This window comes from Adiantum capillus-veneris, chromosome 17, assembly GCF_014529385.1.
Source record: "Adiantum capillus-veneris isolate H3 chromosome 17, ASM1452938v2, whole genome shotgun sequence".
NCBI lineage: Eukaryota > Viridiplantae > Streptophyta > Polypodiopsida > Polypodiales > Pteridaceae > Adiantum > Adiantum capillus-veneris.
This window is the reverse complement of record NC_140947.1, coordinates 141,441,736-141,455,485: the sequence shown is the minus strand read 5'-3', so window position 1 is coordinate 141,455,485 and position 13,750 is coordinate 141,441,736. Positions and strand designations below refer to the sequence as shown.

General features: G+C 41.9%; 1 protein-coding gene across 1 annotated transcript; it reads left to right on the top strand.

The window, feature by feature from the left end:
- The first annotated feature begins 361 nt into the window (after positions 1–361).
- On the top strand, positions 362–10,735 carry LOC147438209 (fructose-bisphosphate aldolase 8, cytosolic-like). The gene is made up of 13 exons (XM_086487515.1): positions 362–572; positions 665–923; positions 7,133–7,217; positions 7,628–7,821; positions 7,927–8,056; positions 8,702–8,760; positions 9,010–9,078; positions 9,151–9,197; positions 9,349–9,435; positions 10,020–10,084; positions 10,167–10,250; positions 10,341–10,406; positions 10,571–10,735. The coding sequence occupies exons 1-13, from the start codon at positions 524–526 to the stop codon at positions 10,652–10,654; spliced, it is 1,278 nt and encodes a 425-aa protein (XP_086343641.1). The 5' UTR covers positions 362–523; the 3' UTR covers positions 10,655–10,735.
- The last annotated feature ends 3,015 nt before the right edge of the window (positions 10,736–13,750 follow it).

The window sequence follows — 13,750 nt, the reverse complement described above, 5'->3', positions numbered from 1 at the left end:
TTGTACTATGCTTTATTGATGCAAAAGCTAAATGCTTCTTCCTTTCAATCTTTGTTCCATCGCCGCCCAATGTTCACACAAGCATGTGGAAGAAATTCGAGTTACTTTTTCTTTCACCTTCTATGTGAACAAATGGGTGGCGGAAGTGTGCATTAAGTTACTCTACCACCCGAAAAAGCAACTTTTGGAGCCTCCCTTCCGGCTCCTCAATGTGAACCCAGCCTTAGCAAGACAAGTTTAGCTCCGGACTCAGCAGAATCCTTTGCATGGCACCTAAAGGCCTTTATGATAACAAAGTAGGATGGTGGCTGAGCTGGCCTAAAGTGCAGGCGTGCGAGGCAAAAATTAAGGGGTGGCTCTGACGAGAGGGCGATTGGGCGAGGGAGAGGAGAGACACACATTTTTTGATCCACTGACTCTCAGCGTCCTTCTGCGCCTGCCCCTCTCTCACTCTCTCTCTCTCTCACACACACACACACGCACGCACGTACGCACACTCCTTGAAGGGCGTGGCGAACGCAGCATGGCAGTGGCCTCAACAAGCTGCTTGCCGCAGCTCAATGTCCCTGCAGGTATGCTGTCGATTAACTGGCCAAGGTGCTAATTCCATTGAAGGAATTATACTCTGGAGCTAATGCAAAACTCCACTGCTCGTTTTGTGTAGCCAAACAAGTCGAGGCTGCGCAAATGGCCTCCCTTGCAAACCAATTGTGGGGGAGCTCTAGCTCATTGGTGGGTCAAAAGAGTCTTTTATGCAGCCGTCTCCATGGCCCGAGCCATGCTAGTCAAAAGGTGGTGATGACATCAGATTTTGAGAAGAGCAACCCGTATGTAGATGAACTCAAGAAAACTGCAGCATACATTGCGCAACCTGGCAAGGGCATCTTGGCATCAGATGAGAGTAACGCCACCACCGGCAAGCGGTAAGCACCCAATGTGCGTGTGTGTGTGTGTGTGTGTGTGTGTGTGTGTGTGTGTGTGTGTGTGTGTGTGTGTGAGAGAGAGGAAGAAGAGAGTTTTAACGTCGTAGAAAACTATCCCAAGATCTAGCCCACGACGAGGAGAGTTGAACTCAAGACCTGTTATTAAAGAGGGTAATGGCATAACCAATCTACCACACTTGGGTGATAGAAAGGTTATCCCATTTTCCTCTTTTTATTAGAGCGCACACACACACACACCCGAGAAGAAGAGAGTTTTAACGTCCTAGGAAACTATCCCAAGAGACCTTAAAGATCTAGCCTACGAGAGAGAGAGAGAGAGAGAGAGCTTCCTAGATTTTGTTGTTGCCCTTGCAAAACTTTCACTAAACCCCTCGGGCGTTGAGCGGTTGTGAGTTATCAGGAATACCTTCAAAAGAACTTTCACTACCTCATTTTAGATGTGGGAGCCTTGGTTATTTACTAATTCGTGCAGAAGGCATACCTCCCATGTTTTTTTCATGTTTGTTTTGCAGACAACAACTTGGCAAGCCTGCATATACTGGCTCTATGCTTATTTTATTAGGCGGAATCTTTGTGGATCCACTTCTCGTCATGGTTAGTCTTTGCCTTAGCCCACCCCTTTGCATGTCTAACCAAAAATGCAAAGTTAGTCTCGAACTCAGGTGAGCCACACCTTAACCCTGACCCATCTAAACTAGCCAACTCACCCATTCCATGCAACTATTCTCAAACCAGGCCAATGTTAGTTGAAAAAATCAATTTCTGCTACTCTTTTCGATTTTTCGCTTTTCCTCTACAATCTCTAGAGCTGCATCTTGCTAGATTCTGCTTGTTAACCCTTTTCCATAATGTGTAAGACATACTCAAAGTGAAGCTAAGTAGTCCTAGACTTGCTAGGCAATGGGAGAAATTCTCCTTGGTTCTAGAAAGGCAAACGTCAAGGGAAACCTTCCTCATTACTTCGTGCTTTCCTCCTCGTAAACTTGGCTACCTATTGTAGGCTTGCCTCCTTTTAAAGTACTCATCTATTTGATTTTAGGGAAAATTACCAAAATACCCCTCTAATTTGTGGAAATTCTCGAAATACCCCTCAAATTTCAAAAATTCCCAAAATACCCTTGTTCACGATTTCCTAATCTTTATTCTTTTTTGACAATGTATGTCCGTTTTTTAGTGCTTAGCATGTAATTTGTCACAAATTACCTCCCAAAAAAAGACAATTATGTCTAAAAATAATGAAGCAATTCATCTCCAAAGCCTACATAACTAGCTCAAATTCTAGTTTTAGTATATTGTATTCATAGACAATCAGTCTTCTTATGGAAAGCTACAATTTTTTAAATTTTTGGATAAATTTACTCCCACAACCAGAGGTATTTTGGGAATTTTGGAAAATTTGAAGGGCATTTTGGGAATTTATGACAAAATATGAGGGGTATATTGGGAATTTTTGAAATTTGAAGGGTATTTTGGGAATTTCCACAAATTAGAGGGGTATTTTGGTAATTTCCCCTTGATTTTATAACAAGGTGAAAAGTCACAATGGCCCACATAAGGGACTTGTGTGACCCACTACGGAATGTCCCTCATTATAGAGATAAGGGCTAAGTCACACCATGGGTTAGTAGGGATAATACTTACTAAAAGAATTTTGATCCATGTTCTCTCCTAAAATTTAGAAGCTTTATGCTAGCCCTACTGTCACGTTGCAAATTGAAGGGTTTAAGCTATTTTTGAGGGAGTGAAAGGGTCTCCTCATTGTGAGGCCTCTCCTCTCCTATCAAAGATCTCCCAGGTTCCTCTTGAAAATAGAATTTCACATTTTCTCCTTTTGGTAATAAGGTTGTGACGTTATGCATAGCTTTACCCACATTGCCCCCACTAGCACATGGTGCAACTCTCATGGTGCAACTCTGCTCTAAGAAAACAAATGAGTACTATTCCTCAAAGTGACCCACATATACATAAAATGATGCTTAGTTTAGAGCTAAGTATCGAGAGTGATGAAATTATCTAGTAGTATTTGGGACTGAAAGAATGAATTGAATGGTTTCATACATAGTTACCCGGAATGCGAAACGGGAACGACGTCGAGCCTCCCTGCGGAACGGGGAACATGAAGGGGTCCGGAACGGGAGGCTAAAAGAACACCCAAGTGATGCTATTTTTAGCGTTATGTGTTTGAATACAAGTAGTACTAGAGTTCTTTGACTCTAATATCCACAAAAAACACGATTCGAAGACCATTCAATCTTATTATGACTTGATTGAGATGTGCGGCGCCACGGCCATAGATGATGATACATACACAACATAGAACAAACACAATACCCATACACAATAACATATGTAATTATAAATTAGAGTTCTCAAATTATTGCAAGAGTAGAAGTCAGAGATAACACTTTTCGCTTAATTGTGGCTAACAAGGGCCGCCAAGGCGCTACAAAAAACCAAAGGTGACATATATCATAATGAGAGTCGAGACTACAAGGTTCCAAACCAGTGATCACAATACCAAAAGATTGAAGGTGACAAATACCATGAAGATACTAGCAGGTACAAATGTCAAAGAGGGCAAGGCTCAAGCAACCATACAAAAAGGTAAGGATAATGGAAGTCCTAAAGTCGTAACTCTCGAGCCTCAAGACTCAAGAGCCACTAGCCTTAGAGGCCTCCCAATTCGTAGTAGCTGGCTGTAAATCATGCACATCCTCCCATTCCTCATCATCGAGCTCTAGGCCCGGCTCGATCGATCTCAGCCCACAGATGAAGTACCTGGTGTCAGTGGTTGTGCATCTTCACCTGCCTAAGGAGCCTCTTGCTCCATCTCCCACTGTGTAAAGGATCTGTTTGTTTGCATGTACTCTTGCAAAGCATTTTCAAATTTGCGCTGACAAAGACAAGATCATTTGCCTTCTCCACTCCCAATCGATTCCTCTTCTTGGAAGCAATGTGGCTAAAGGTACTCCACAATTGCTCCAAGCATGAGGTACTAACTAACTGGTTGAGAATACGGATTTCTAATCTCTGAAGATCAGGGGCATCATAGCCATAGTCCTCTCACCATAGCACTGAACCTATCTTCTTGCGATCAATCTGAGCATCTGGACTGTCAAATGACCTCCGCATCTCTCTGTACTGTCTCAATTAATCTCTGACAATGTGTTGCCCATCTCTGTCTAGAACCATCTTGTTTAAGATCTCTGTAAATTGATTCATGACTTCTCTATCTGTCTCTTGCCCTACACCTTGAACTTTGGATCCACCATGTACACTGTCTTTTGTAAAGGAGAGGCATATGAATTCCACATCGAGTTGCAAAGCGCATGGATCTCCTCATATTGCTCTACTTTCGGCTCAAGCTATGCAAGCCGCTCGATCATGCGGTCCATTGCCTCATAAATCTTGCCAATGCAAGGATACATGCCATCGAGATTTTGAAGCAAATGAACCACCGGTTTTACTTGTGCGTCTAGAATCTTGAGCTCCTTCCACTCAAGATCCTCTCTGCCTTATCCTTGCACAAAATCCCTGCAACTGTCTTTGCATAGGGAGAGGTGGTGAACTCATCACTGATGAAGACCTGTTGGACCGCCTTTTGACATTCAGACAGCCTACGCACAAGAAGAAAGTTGAATGCGAAGCGGGTGTCTGAATACTTTAGAAGCACTTTGTCGCCCGACCTCTTGAGGTACTCACTCCGAACCAAGTTGTGATTGTTAATGAAAGTAACAATCTTCACTGCATCAGCAATGACTGGAGCGATTCAGTCTAGCTTGCCGATGTCTTTTAGAAGGTTGTTCAAGCAGTGTGCCATGCAAAAGCACACTGTCACATGCGGATAGTGTCCCTCTATAATAGCTGCTACTGCCCTGTTTGATGCCTCCCCATCTGTGACAAAGGCCATCATGTGTTGCTTATCAATCGTTTCTATGGCCTCTGTCCACTCTACAGAGAGGACATCAGCGGGCTTGCCACTCTTGGTGACATCATGAGAGTGCACAAAGTACATCTCTCCACTTGAGTATGCGACGAGGCGATGGATAGATCTCTTCCTTGTATCGCTCCACGCAATGAGGGAAACGCCATGTTTTGCCCAAAGTCGCTAAATATTGAGTGTTGCTTGCTCCACGATAGCCTTCTCTCGATCGAACAAAGTGGTTCGGAGAGCCTCTGAAGATGGCGGCGCATAGCCGGTGCTATACTCTCCTATCCTTGCACCATAACTTTCCAATACTCCGACCTATTTCGATCAAACAAGTATCAAAAAGACGGAAACGATGATAATGGAAGAAATGAGAGAGAAGATTGATAAATCATAAAACATACCTCGCCGTGACAAATGGAATATAGAAGAATCGGGCCATGGCCGCGCGGGCCACCTCTTCCTTCTTCTTTGGGTCCCAAAAGGTGGCAAGGGTCCTTTGGTGACGAATCAGACCCGATGAAGATCCACCGGCACCGGCACCGGCACCGGGTAGAGAGGAAGAAGAGAAAATGAGGGTCTTTGCGTCGATACCTTTGCATGCGGGTTTGGCTTTATGGTTGAATTGCCGATCCTTTTCCTCGAGCTCCTTCCTCTTCTCAATGGTTACGTCGGTGCAAAATCTCAGCTCATGTCTCGGCACTCGAAGAAAGTGTGCCCTCACTTTGTCATGCCCTCCTTTCCGTGTGTAAGAGCATAACTTGCATGCCCATGCACGAGAACCTCTCGCCACCGACAAGGTGCCTTCCGAGGTCACTCCAGCCCTTATTACAATAACAAGGTGAGATTTCACGATGACTTTCCAAAAGGAAATCAAGATAAGAGGGAAATACACACAAAATATATAAATTAGTATTATTATTATTTTGGCTTTATAAAAAACACAATCAAGTAATGAACAAGCATAATTCAAAAAGAGAAAGAAAAACAAAAGGCGGTTAAATCAAGGACATTTTAAAACAAGAAAAATCAACAATGTGAGGTTGTGAAATGAAATGTGAATTTAAAAAAAAGATAATAAATAAATAAATATATGTGTGTGTAAGTATAAATAAATAAATAAATAAATATATATATATATATATATGTGTGTGTGTGTGTGTGTGTGTGTGTGTGTATCTATAGAATTTATTAGAATTATGCAAGGTTAATGCAAGAGAAGTCAAGACATGCCTCATGTGAAATGAAAGGTGAAATAAAAAGATACATTTATTATTTTAGAACTGAAGATAAGTCTTCATCATCACACTGAAAACATTTAAGATAAATCTCCATCATCACACTTAAAATAACATCTAAGATAAGTCTCCATCATGGCACTCGTAGATCTTCATCATCACACTTAAAATAGCATTTAAGATAAGTCTCCATCATCACAGTGAAAACATTTAAGATAAGTCTCCATCATGGCACTGAAAACATTGAAGAATGCCCAACCCAACTCAACACTAAGGCTTCTTTTAAAAAGCCAAAAAGAAAGAAAAAAGTTTGTCATCATTGGCTTGCCATGTGACACTAGTCGAAAAAAAAAGTCATATCCAATAGTCCACAATTGCACCCAAGAGTGCTATGGGTTTATGAAGGCCTTTTAGAAACCAAAAACTGGTATAATCACATCCTGTGCTAAGTGAAATATTATCGTTAGCAATCTGATACTTTTCATCAACTAGTTTTATGGGATTGCATCCACAACCGTCCTGTATGTCGTAAAGGTTGAACCATAGTGGTTGTGCAACCTTCACCTTTAATGCTGGCCAGCTAAATGATATTTTTTAATAATGCAAGAAGTGATACGTGTCCGAGGGAGGGAGCCAGAATCCCTCCCCTTTTATAATGGTAGTATAGATATATATGCAAGAGATCATGCAATAATTCCATCTATTAAATCAAATATGCATAATCGTTTATACATGCTTACTTGTGCCAGTGAACAATATATGTGTAAGTAGTGTTCATAAAAACCCTACAGGTAGAACACACATTTTTTATTTTCATCAGAGCCTTGCCTTCCTACCGAGGAAAATGAAAAAAGGTATTCTTAGTTATGAGTTCAAGACCCATGAATTTGGTCTCGTGGGATTTCTCCTCCAACGTTGAAATGTTTCCCAAAACCCCTTCTCTCTCTCTCTCTCTCTCTCTCTCTCTCTCTCTCTCCCCCCTTCCTCTTCGCCCCTCAAGTGTAATTTTGTTTTCAATGCAGGCTAGCAACTGTTGGTTTAGAGAACACGGAAGCCAACAGGCAAGCATGGCGAGAACTCTTATACTCTGCTCCCGGGCTAGGCAATGTAAGTTTAACGTATGAGAGAGAGAGAGAGAGAGAGAGAGAGACTCTGACTTTACACGCATGCGTAGTGCGTTCAGTTGTATTGAACTATTCCATTGTTGAATGTGGCTATTCAGCTACAAGGTGAATGCGGTTTATCATTTATGCATGCGTGTAGAGCACGTGCATTATGCAGATGAAGAAAAAGTAAAGCCCAAAGATTGAGTCTTCTGATGTGGGCATGCACATTTTTGTTATTTCTTCGGACATTAATCAGTCAACAAATTGCATGCATGATTAGCAAAATTGTTGGTGAACTGCTCTATTTCTTCTTGAATTGAGAAATCTTTGCGAATTTCTGACCTTTATAAGCCTGCACATCATTAAAAAAGGAGGTGGTTTCCGTTTAATCTTGGCTTCTCCATTGAACAGTATATAAGTGGTACTATTATGTTCGATGAGACGTTGTTCCAATTATCACGTTCTGGGGAGCAATTTGTAGACATTTTGAAGAGGCAAGGCATAGTGCCTGGCATTAAGGTGGACACAGGCCTGCAACCCATTGATGGCACTGATGGGGAGACTGCAACTCAAGGTTTGGATGGTCTTGCAGACAGATGCAAAAGGTATTATTTACATAAAAAACTCAACTTCTTTGCATAGTGATTGTGTTATATCTGTAGGTCAGGTTTTTGAATGACCCTCTTACTGACATTTGTGAGGTATTGTAGGTACTACCAACAGGGAGCTCGCTTTGCAAAGTGGAGAGCGGTTCTGAAAGTGGATTCTGACAAATGCCCATCATCTACTGCTATTCTTGAGAATGCCCATGGTTTGGCTCGGTATGCTCAGATAGCTCAGGTTAGTTTCACATTTGAGATGTAATATTTAATGTCTTGGTCCGTGAATGACGACTAATGGAAGACCTTGGACCCTATCTACCATGGGGTCTTTAATGAATTCCAAGAACTGGGATCGACAGTTAGCGTGAATCTCGAGGAAAACCGAGTCCCGACAGGTAAGGAAAAGTCGATGGCGTTTATCAACCCCTTCCACCTGGGTCTCGAACCCACAACCTCCCAGTTGGCAGCTGAACACCTAACCACGTTGGCACGTGCATTTTCATTGGCATATAGCCGCTTTGCGTGATAATGAAGTAAACCGCCCAAGGCAAAATTAAACTCGGACGGATCACGTGTGCAGCAGTAATCGTGCCCCCCTTCAACACCGTCGATCCCATCGCTTGGGGTTCATTCAAGACCCCGTGGTAAATAGTGCTGAGGAAAAATCCGACTAAAGCATACATATTACCAGAAAGCTCACACTCTAGTTCTTAGCTCTTGGTCATCTTTTTCTCTCAGTCCGTTTGTCTCAAATAATTTTGTAATCATGCCCTGATGATTTGCATTCTAGTTTTTTGGCATCTGTGTTTGTGTGTGAAATGTTTTGTTGTTCGAAGTGTTTAATAATGGCATGGCATTTCTTTGTCTTCTGCTTTTTTTGTAGGCAAATGGGCTAGTCCCCATTGTGGAACCAGAAGTGACACTCGGTCCAGGAGATTACAGGTAGCAAGGGATATCAAAACTCTATGTCAGCTAAAGTCTATGGCAATAAGCTGAAAGAATGTCTCAGTAAGATCAAAATAAAAGACTAAAGCCTCTTTGGGGGAGGGGTCCTGGTGGGTGACTAGCCAGTCCTCTCCTTTTGAGAGAATGAGTTTTCTTGTTCAGCAGGACATGATGAAGGGCAGAGCTAGTGATGGTTTGATTTTAAAGCAGCTTATATTTTTATTGATGATTTTTCTTTCTAAGCAGCATTGAGAGGACGGCATATATCTCTGAGAAAGTCAATTCACATGTGTTCAGACTCTTAAATGAATACAAGTATGCGCCTCTCACTTCTTAGTTTAACACCCAACAACGTTGAGGATATTAACACCTTCAGTGCTCTAACAGTGTCATTTTAGAGGGGATTTTGCTGAAGCCTAACATGATTTTACCAGGTGAGTTCTCGCCTTTACAAAGCTGTACTTTAAAGGTGAATTTTTTTGAATGTATTTTAGAAAGATGCTTATGTTGAGCATAACAAGTGTAATCAGAAGCACTATAGAGAGATTCCTGAAGGAATGATTTTCCTATTTTACTGAATAATAGGTCTTGATGTACCAACTCCACCACCAGAAGAGGTTGCCAAATACACAGTGAGAACAATGCTTAGATCGATCCCTGCAGCGGTACCCGGTAAGTGTTGATTTGACAGGTTAAATAGGCAGGATTGGACTAGAAAAGAAGATATTAAGTTTATGTGCTCCTTGATTTTGTGTTTTTGTGAGTGTTTTTAGCGTCTCCTATAATTCGCAAGTTCAGACTTCTTTGATTTTATGAGGGTATATACATTTACATACACATACCCTAAGTCTGAGCTTGCGAATTATAGGAGAGGCTAAACAGAAAAGCAAGGCGCACATATCCTAGTGTCTTGTGTGTGTGTGTGTGTGTGTGTGTACACATACATATACATAGCATGTACGAAAACAGAGTCTTTTTCAATGTTTTTCATACAATGCATAACATCATGAGCTTCTGCTTGGGAGGCACTGCATACCTAGCTAGGTACGATTGGGCGCAGGGGACCGCCGGCCCTCCCACCGGGACCGCGGCGGTCCCCTGTCCCCAATCGTACCTAGCTAGGTATGCGGTGCCTCCCTTAGAGAAGCTCATGATGTTGAGGTAAGTCACAATGTGGGAATTATTGTGAGAATTTGTCCAAAACTTCTTGTGTTAGAGGTTAGCTGTTTCTCTGAGCTTGTCTATGCAATTTATAGGCATCCATTTCCTTTCTGGTGGCATGAGCGAGGAGGAAGCAACATTGAATTTGCAAGCTCTTCAGGTGGATTTTCACAGAGTTTAAAACCTTGTAGTTCAAACAATTGTGTTGGATAAGTCCTCATAAATTGGCACATTGCATGAAGGCATATGGGCCAACTCCATGGTCTTTGACGTTCTCCTACGGTCGAGCTCTTCAGTCGAGCACTCTTAAGATATGGTCAGGAAAGGTAATTAATGCCTAGTTGTACAGCCCTTCAATGATAGCTTGTTGGTGTTGCTGAGCTATTTTCCTCTAAATCGTGTCCGTATTGCCTCAGGAGGAGTTTTGGAAAGCTGCCCAAGAAAGGCTTGTGGCTCTGGCAAAGGCTAACTCAGAAGCTCAGGTATGTATGTGTGATGATTGAACATTGATGTTAGTTATATTCCTCTTTTAGCCCACACACTCATCAATTGTGCTCGCACCCTACTTGCTTGCGGTGGCAAACACTTGCACCCACCCATACAGTATGAGCACAATTTAATCTGACTCTCCTCTTGTCTTTCTCAGCTTGGGAAATACAGAGGTCCTCATCCATCTCCCGGAGGAGCTAGAATTCTACAAGCTCTAAGGTTGGGAGGAGCTGGCAAGTAATGTTGAACCATGATCCTTGAAAGCCTTCACCTATCGATTAAATTTGTAATAATGACTATTTACTAAAATCTTTGGCCTCTCTCTCTCTCTCTCTCTCTCTCTCTCTCTCTCTCTCTCTCTCTCTCTCTATGTGTGCTAGTGCAGGTCAAACGAGGGTGACACCAACCAAAAATTTTAATGATTGTGAAAACCAAAGATTAACTTTATATATTAAGAACCATGAATAGCTACTTAAAATTAAAATTGGTTGACGGATGAAGTTTCTAAGAAAAATAAAAGAAAAGATCTCTCTCTCTCTCTCTCTCTCTCTCTCTCTCTCTCTCTCCCTCCACACACACACTCCATCCACACCCTTGTCACTCTCTTGAATGGGGTGCTACATGGGAGATGTAGCAGCGAGATTAGGCACCATGGATAGGGGCATCATGGCGGTAGGATTAAGTTGGTAAACTAGAGGGAAACTTGGCTTGACAAAGATTGCCCTTGATCCATAACGCCTAATCTTGATTATAGACCCTCCTCCAATCTCTGAGTCATTCCAGAATGTGGAGCACATATAAATCACGAAATAAGAGGGGGGAAAGAGCGGATTGGTCAATCATAGGTTGCCCCTTGTTTTTTGGATGTCCCATCTTTGCTGGGGTGAGATGCAATAGGTCAAAGACTAGCTCCACCGAAAGATACAAAAGCACCTAACTCAACTTAGATCAAATCTAGGCATATTCTTCATGGAACTCCTAACACCCCCCCTTTGATGTACTAGTACTATACTACATTCCCAACATAGTATAGGACGGAGCTAGTGAGATTGTATATCATGGTTGTATACCCTATGCATATAGTCTGATAAGCTTCATCATGGTCACCACTTGCGGTAGCATCCCCCAATTCATTGTATACTCCAGATTGAGTCCTAGCATGAGCTTATCAGTTAGCTATACTCTTCATTTTCAGTTTAGATTTTCCTTTTTGGATGACAGAGGATATACCACATGTGCATTGAATTTTTGTCGCACCACTAGTTGATCATTCAGAATGGGTTGCACGTCAACCCTCTATAGTGAAAGCAAGAAATGCACTAAAGTTTTGAGAACTCTTGTAAACACTCTTTGACGAGCGGAGCGTTTCTCCCTATTTATTCGGCATTTGCTATCTGATCCTAGTAGCCTTGGAAACCTTGGGAAGTTTATGACCTGAGAATTTTCTTCAAAGTTCTTTCAACTCCCTCTTCTTTCACAAGGGCAATCAATATGTGCAATTGTGGTGGCATAAGTATTCGGCATCATGTTGATTTTTGAAACATCCTTCATCCACTTAAGCTGCAGCTCCAAAAATCTTTATTCATGATGCCCTAGGTTATTTGTCCATTGTTTATGTGGTACCCTTTATGTGGTGCTACAATGATTTTGACACCCATGGTTATTATGGATTTTTTGCTTCTTTATATGTACTGCATGGTTGATGGGTGGAAAACAATATCCCTCATGGGATTGTCTCTCACAAGATCTAATAGATAATGTTAGATACACATGGATAAGGATTCATTATTAATAAGAGACGCACCACTATTTGGGAGAGTAGCCTTTGCCTTCGTCTCATGTTGCTCTTCTCTCCTCTCTATCTTTTATTTTCTCTCTCTCGTGTGTTTGCAGAGCACTCTGGTGTGCATGTCTTGCTCTCTTTTTCTCGCACCCTTGTTATTAAATCATGGTAATGATGTGTGCAAGCACACTTAGGACCATTGAGCCACTTCTTTTCTTTGTTAGAAATTTCTTTCATCGACTTGTATATACACCCATCAATCTAGGGAAATCGTCATCTTTGTATTAGTGCAATTAGTAATACTACTTCCTGCATTGTGTTCTCTTGAGCTTGTCCTTCATGTTCTCCACCTTCATATGTAGTCCTAAGCTATATTTCCAAAAATTGGCACCAAAGAAGGCTTCAATCTCTCTCTCTCTCTCTCTCTCTCTCTCTCTCTCTCTCTCTCCACACACACACCCCATTCACACCCTCATCACTATCTTGAATGAGGGTGCTACATGGGGGATAGCAGCGAGATTAGGCACATGGATAGGGGCATCATGGCTGTAGGATTAAGTTAGTAAACTAGAGGCGAACTTGGCTTGACGAAGATTGCCCCTAATCCATAATGCCTAATCTCGATTATAGACCCTCCAATCACTCTCAAGTCATTTGAGAATGTGGAGCACATATAAATCACAAAATAAGAGGGGGGAAAGAGCGGATTGGCCAATCATGCCATTGGTTGATGTAGATTGCCCCTAGTTTTTGGATGCCCCATCTTTACTGGGGTGAGACGCAATAGGTCAAAGACTAGCTCCACCAAAAGATAGCAAAGCACCTAACTCAACTTAGATCAAATATAGGCATATTCTTCATGGAGCTCCTAACACACCCTCTTTGATGTCCTAGTACTATACTACACTCCCAACATAGTATAGGATGGAGCTAGAGAGATTGTATATCATGGTTGTATACCTTATGCATATAGTCTGATGAGCTCCATCATGGTCTCCACCTACGGTAGCATCCCCCAATTCATTGTATACTCCAGATTGAGTCCTAGCATCAGCTTATCAATTAGCTATACTCTTCATTTTCAGTTTAGATTTTCCTTTTTGGATGACAGAGGATATACCACATGTTCATTGATTTTTGTCGCACCACCAGTTGATCGTTCAGAATGGGTTGTACATCAACCCTCTAAAGTGAAAGCGAGAAATGCACTAAAATTTAGAGAACTCTTGCAAACACTCTTTGGCGAGCAGAGCATTTCTCCCCGTTTATTTGGCATCTGCTATCTGATCCTAGTAGCCTTGCAAACCTTGGAAAGTTTACGACTTGAGGATTTTCTTCAAAGTTCTTTCAACTCTCTCTTCTTTCACAAGGGCAATCAATATGTGGAACTATAGTAGCATAAGTATTCGGCATCATGCTGATTTTTGAACCATCCTTCCTCCACTCAAGTTGTAGCTCCAAAAATCTCTATTAATGATGCCCTAGGTTATTCAAGTCCATTCTTTATGTGGTACCCTTGATGTGGTGCTACAATGATTTTGACACCCATGGTTA

What these genes read in the sequence shown, in the direction of transcription:
- LOC147438209 (XM_086487515.1), top strand. Translation starts at nt 524, where the DNA reads ATGGCAGTGGCCTCAACAAGCTGCTTGCCGCAGCTCAATGTCCCTGCA. An exon ending in AACGCCACCACCGGCAAGCG is followed by an intron (nt 924 to 7,132) that starts GTAAGCACCCAA and finishes TTTTCAATGCAG; the next exon opens with GCTAGCAACTGTTGGTTTAG. An exon ending in TTAAGATATGGTCAGGAAAG is followed by an intron (nt 10,251 to 10,340) that starts GTAATTAATGCC and finishes GTATTGCCTCAG; the next exon opens with GAGGAGTTTTGGAAAGCTGC.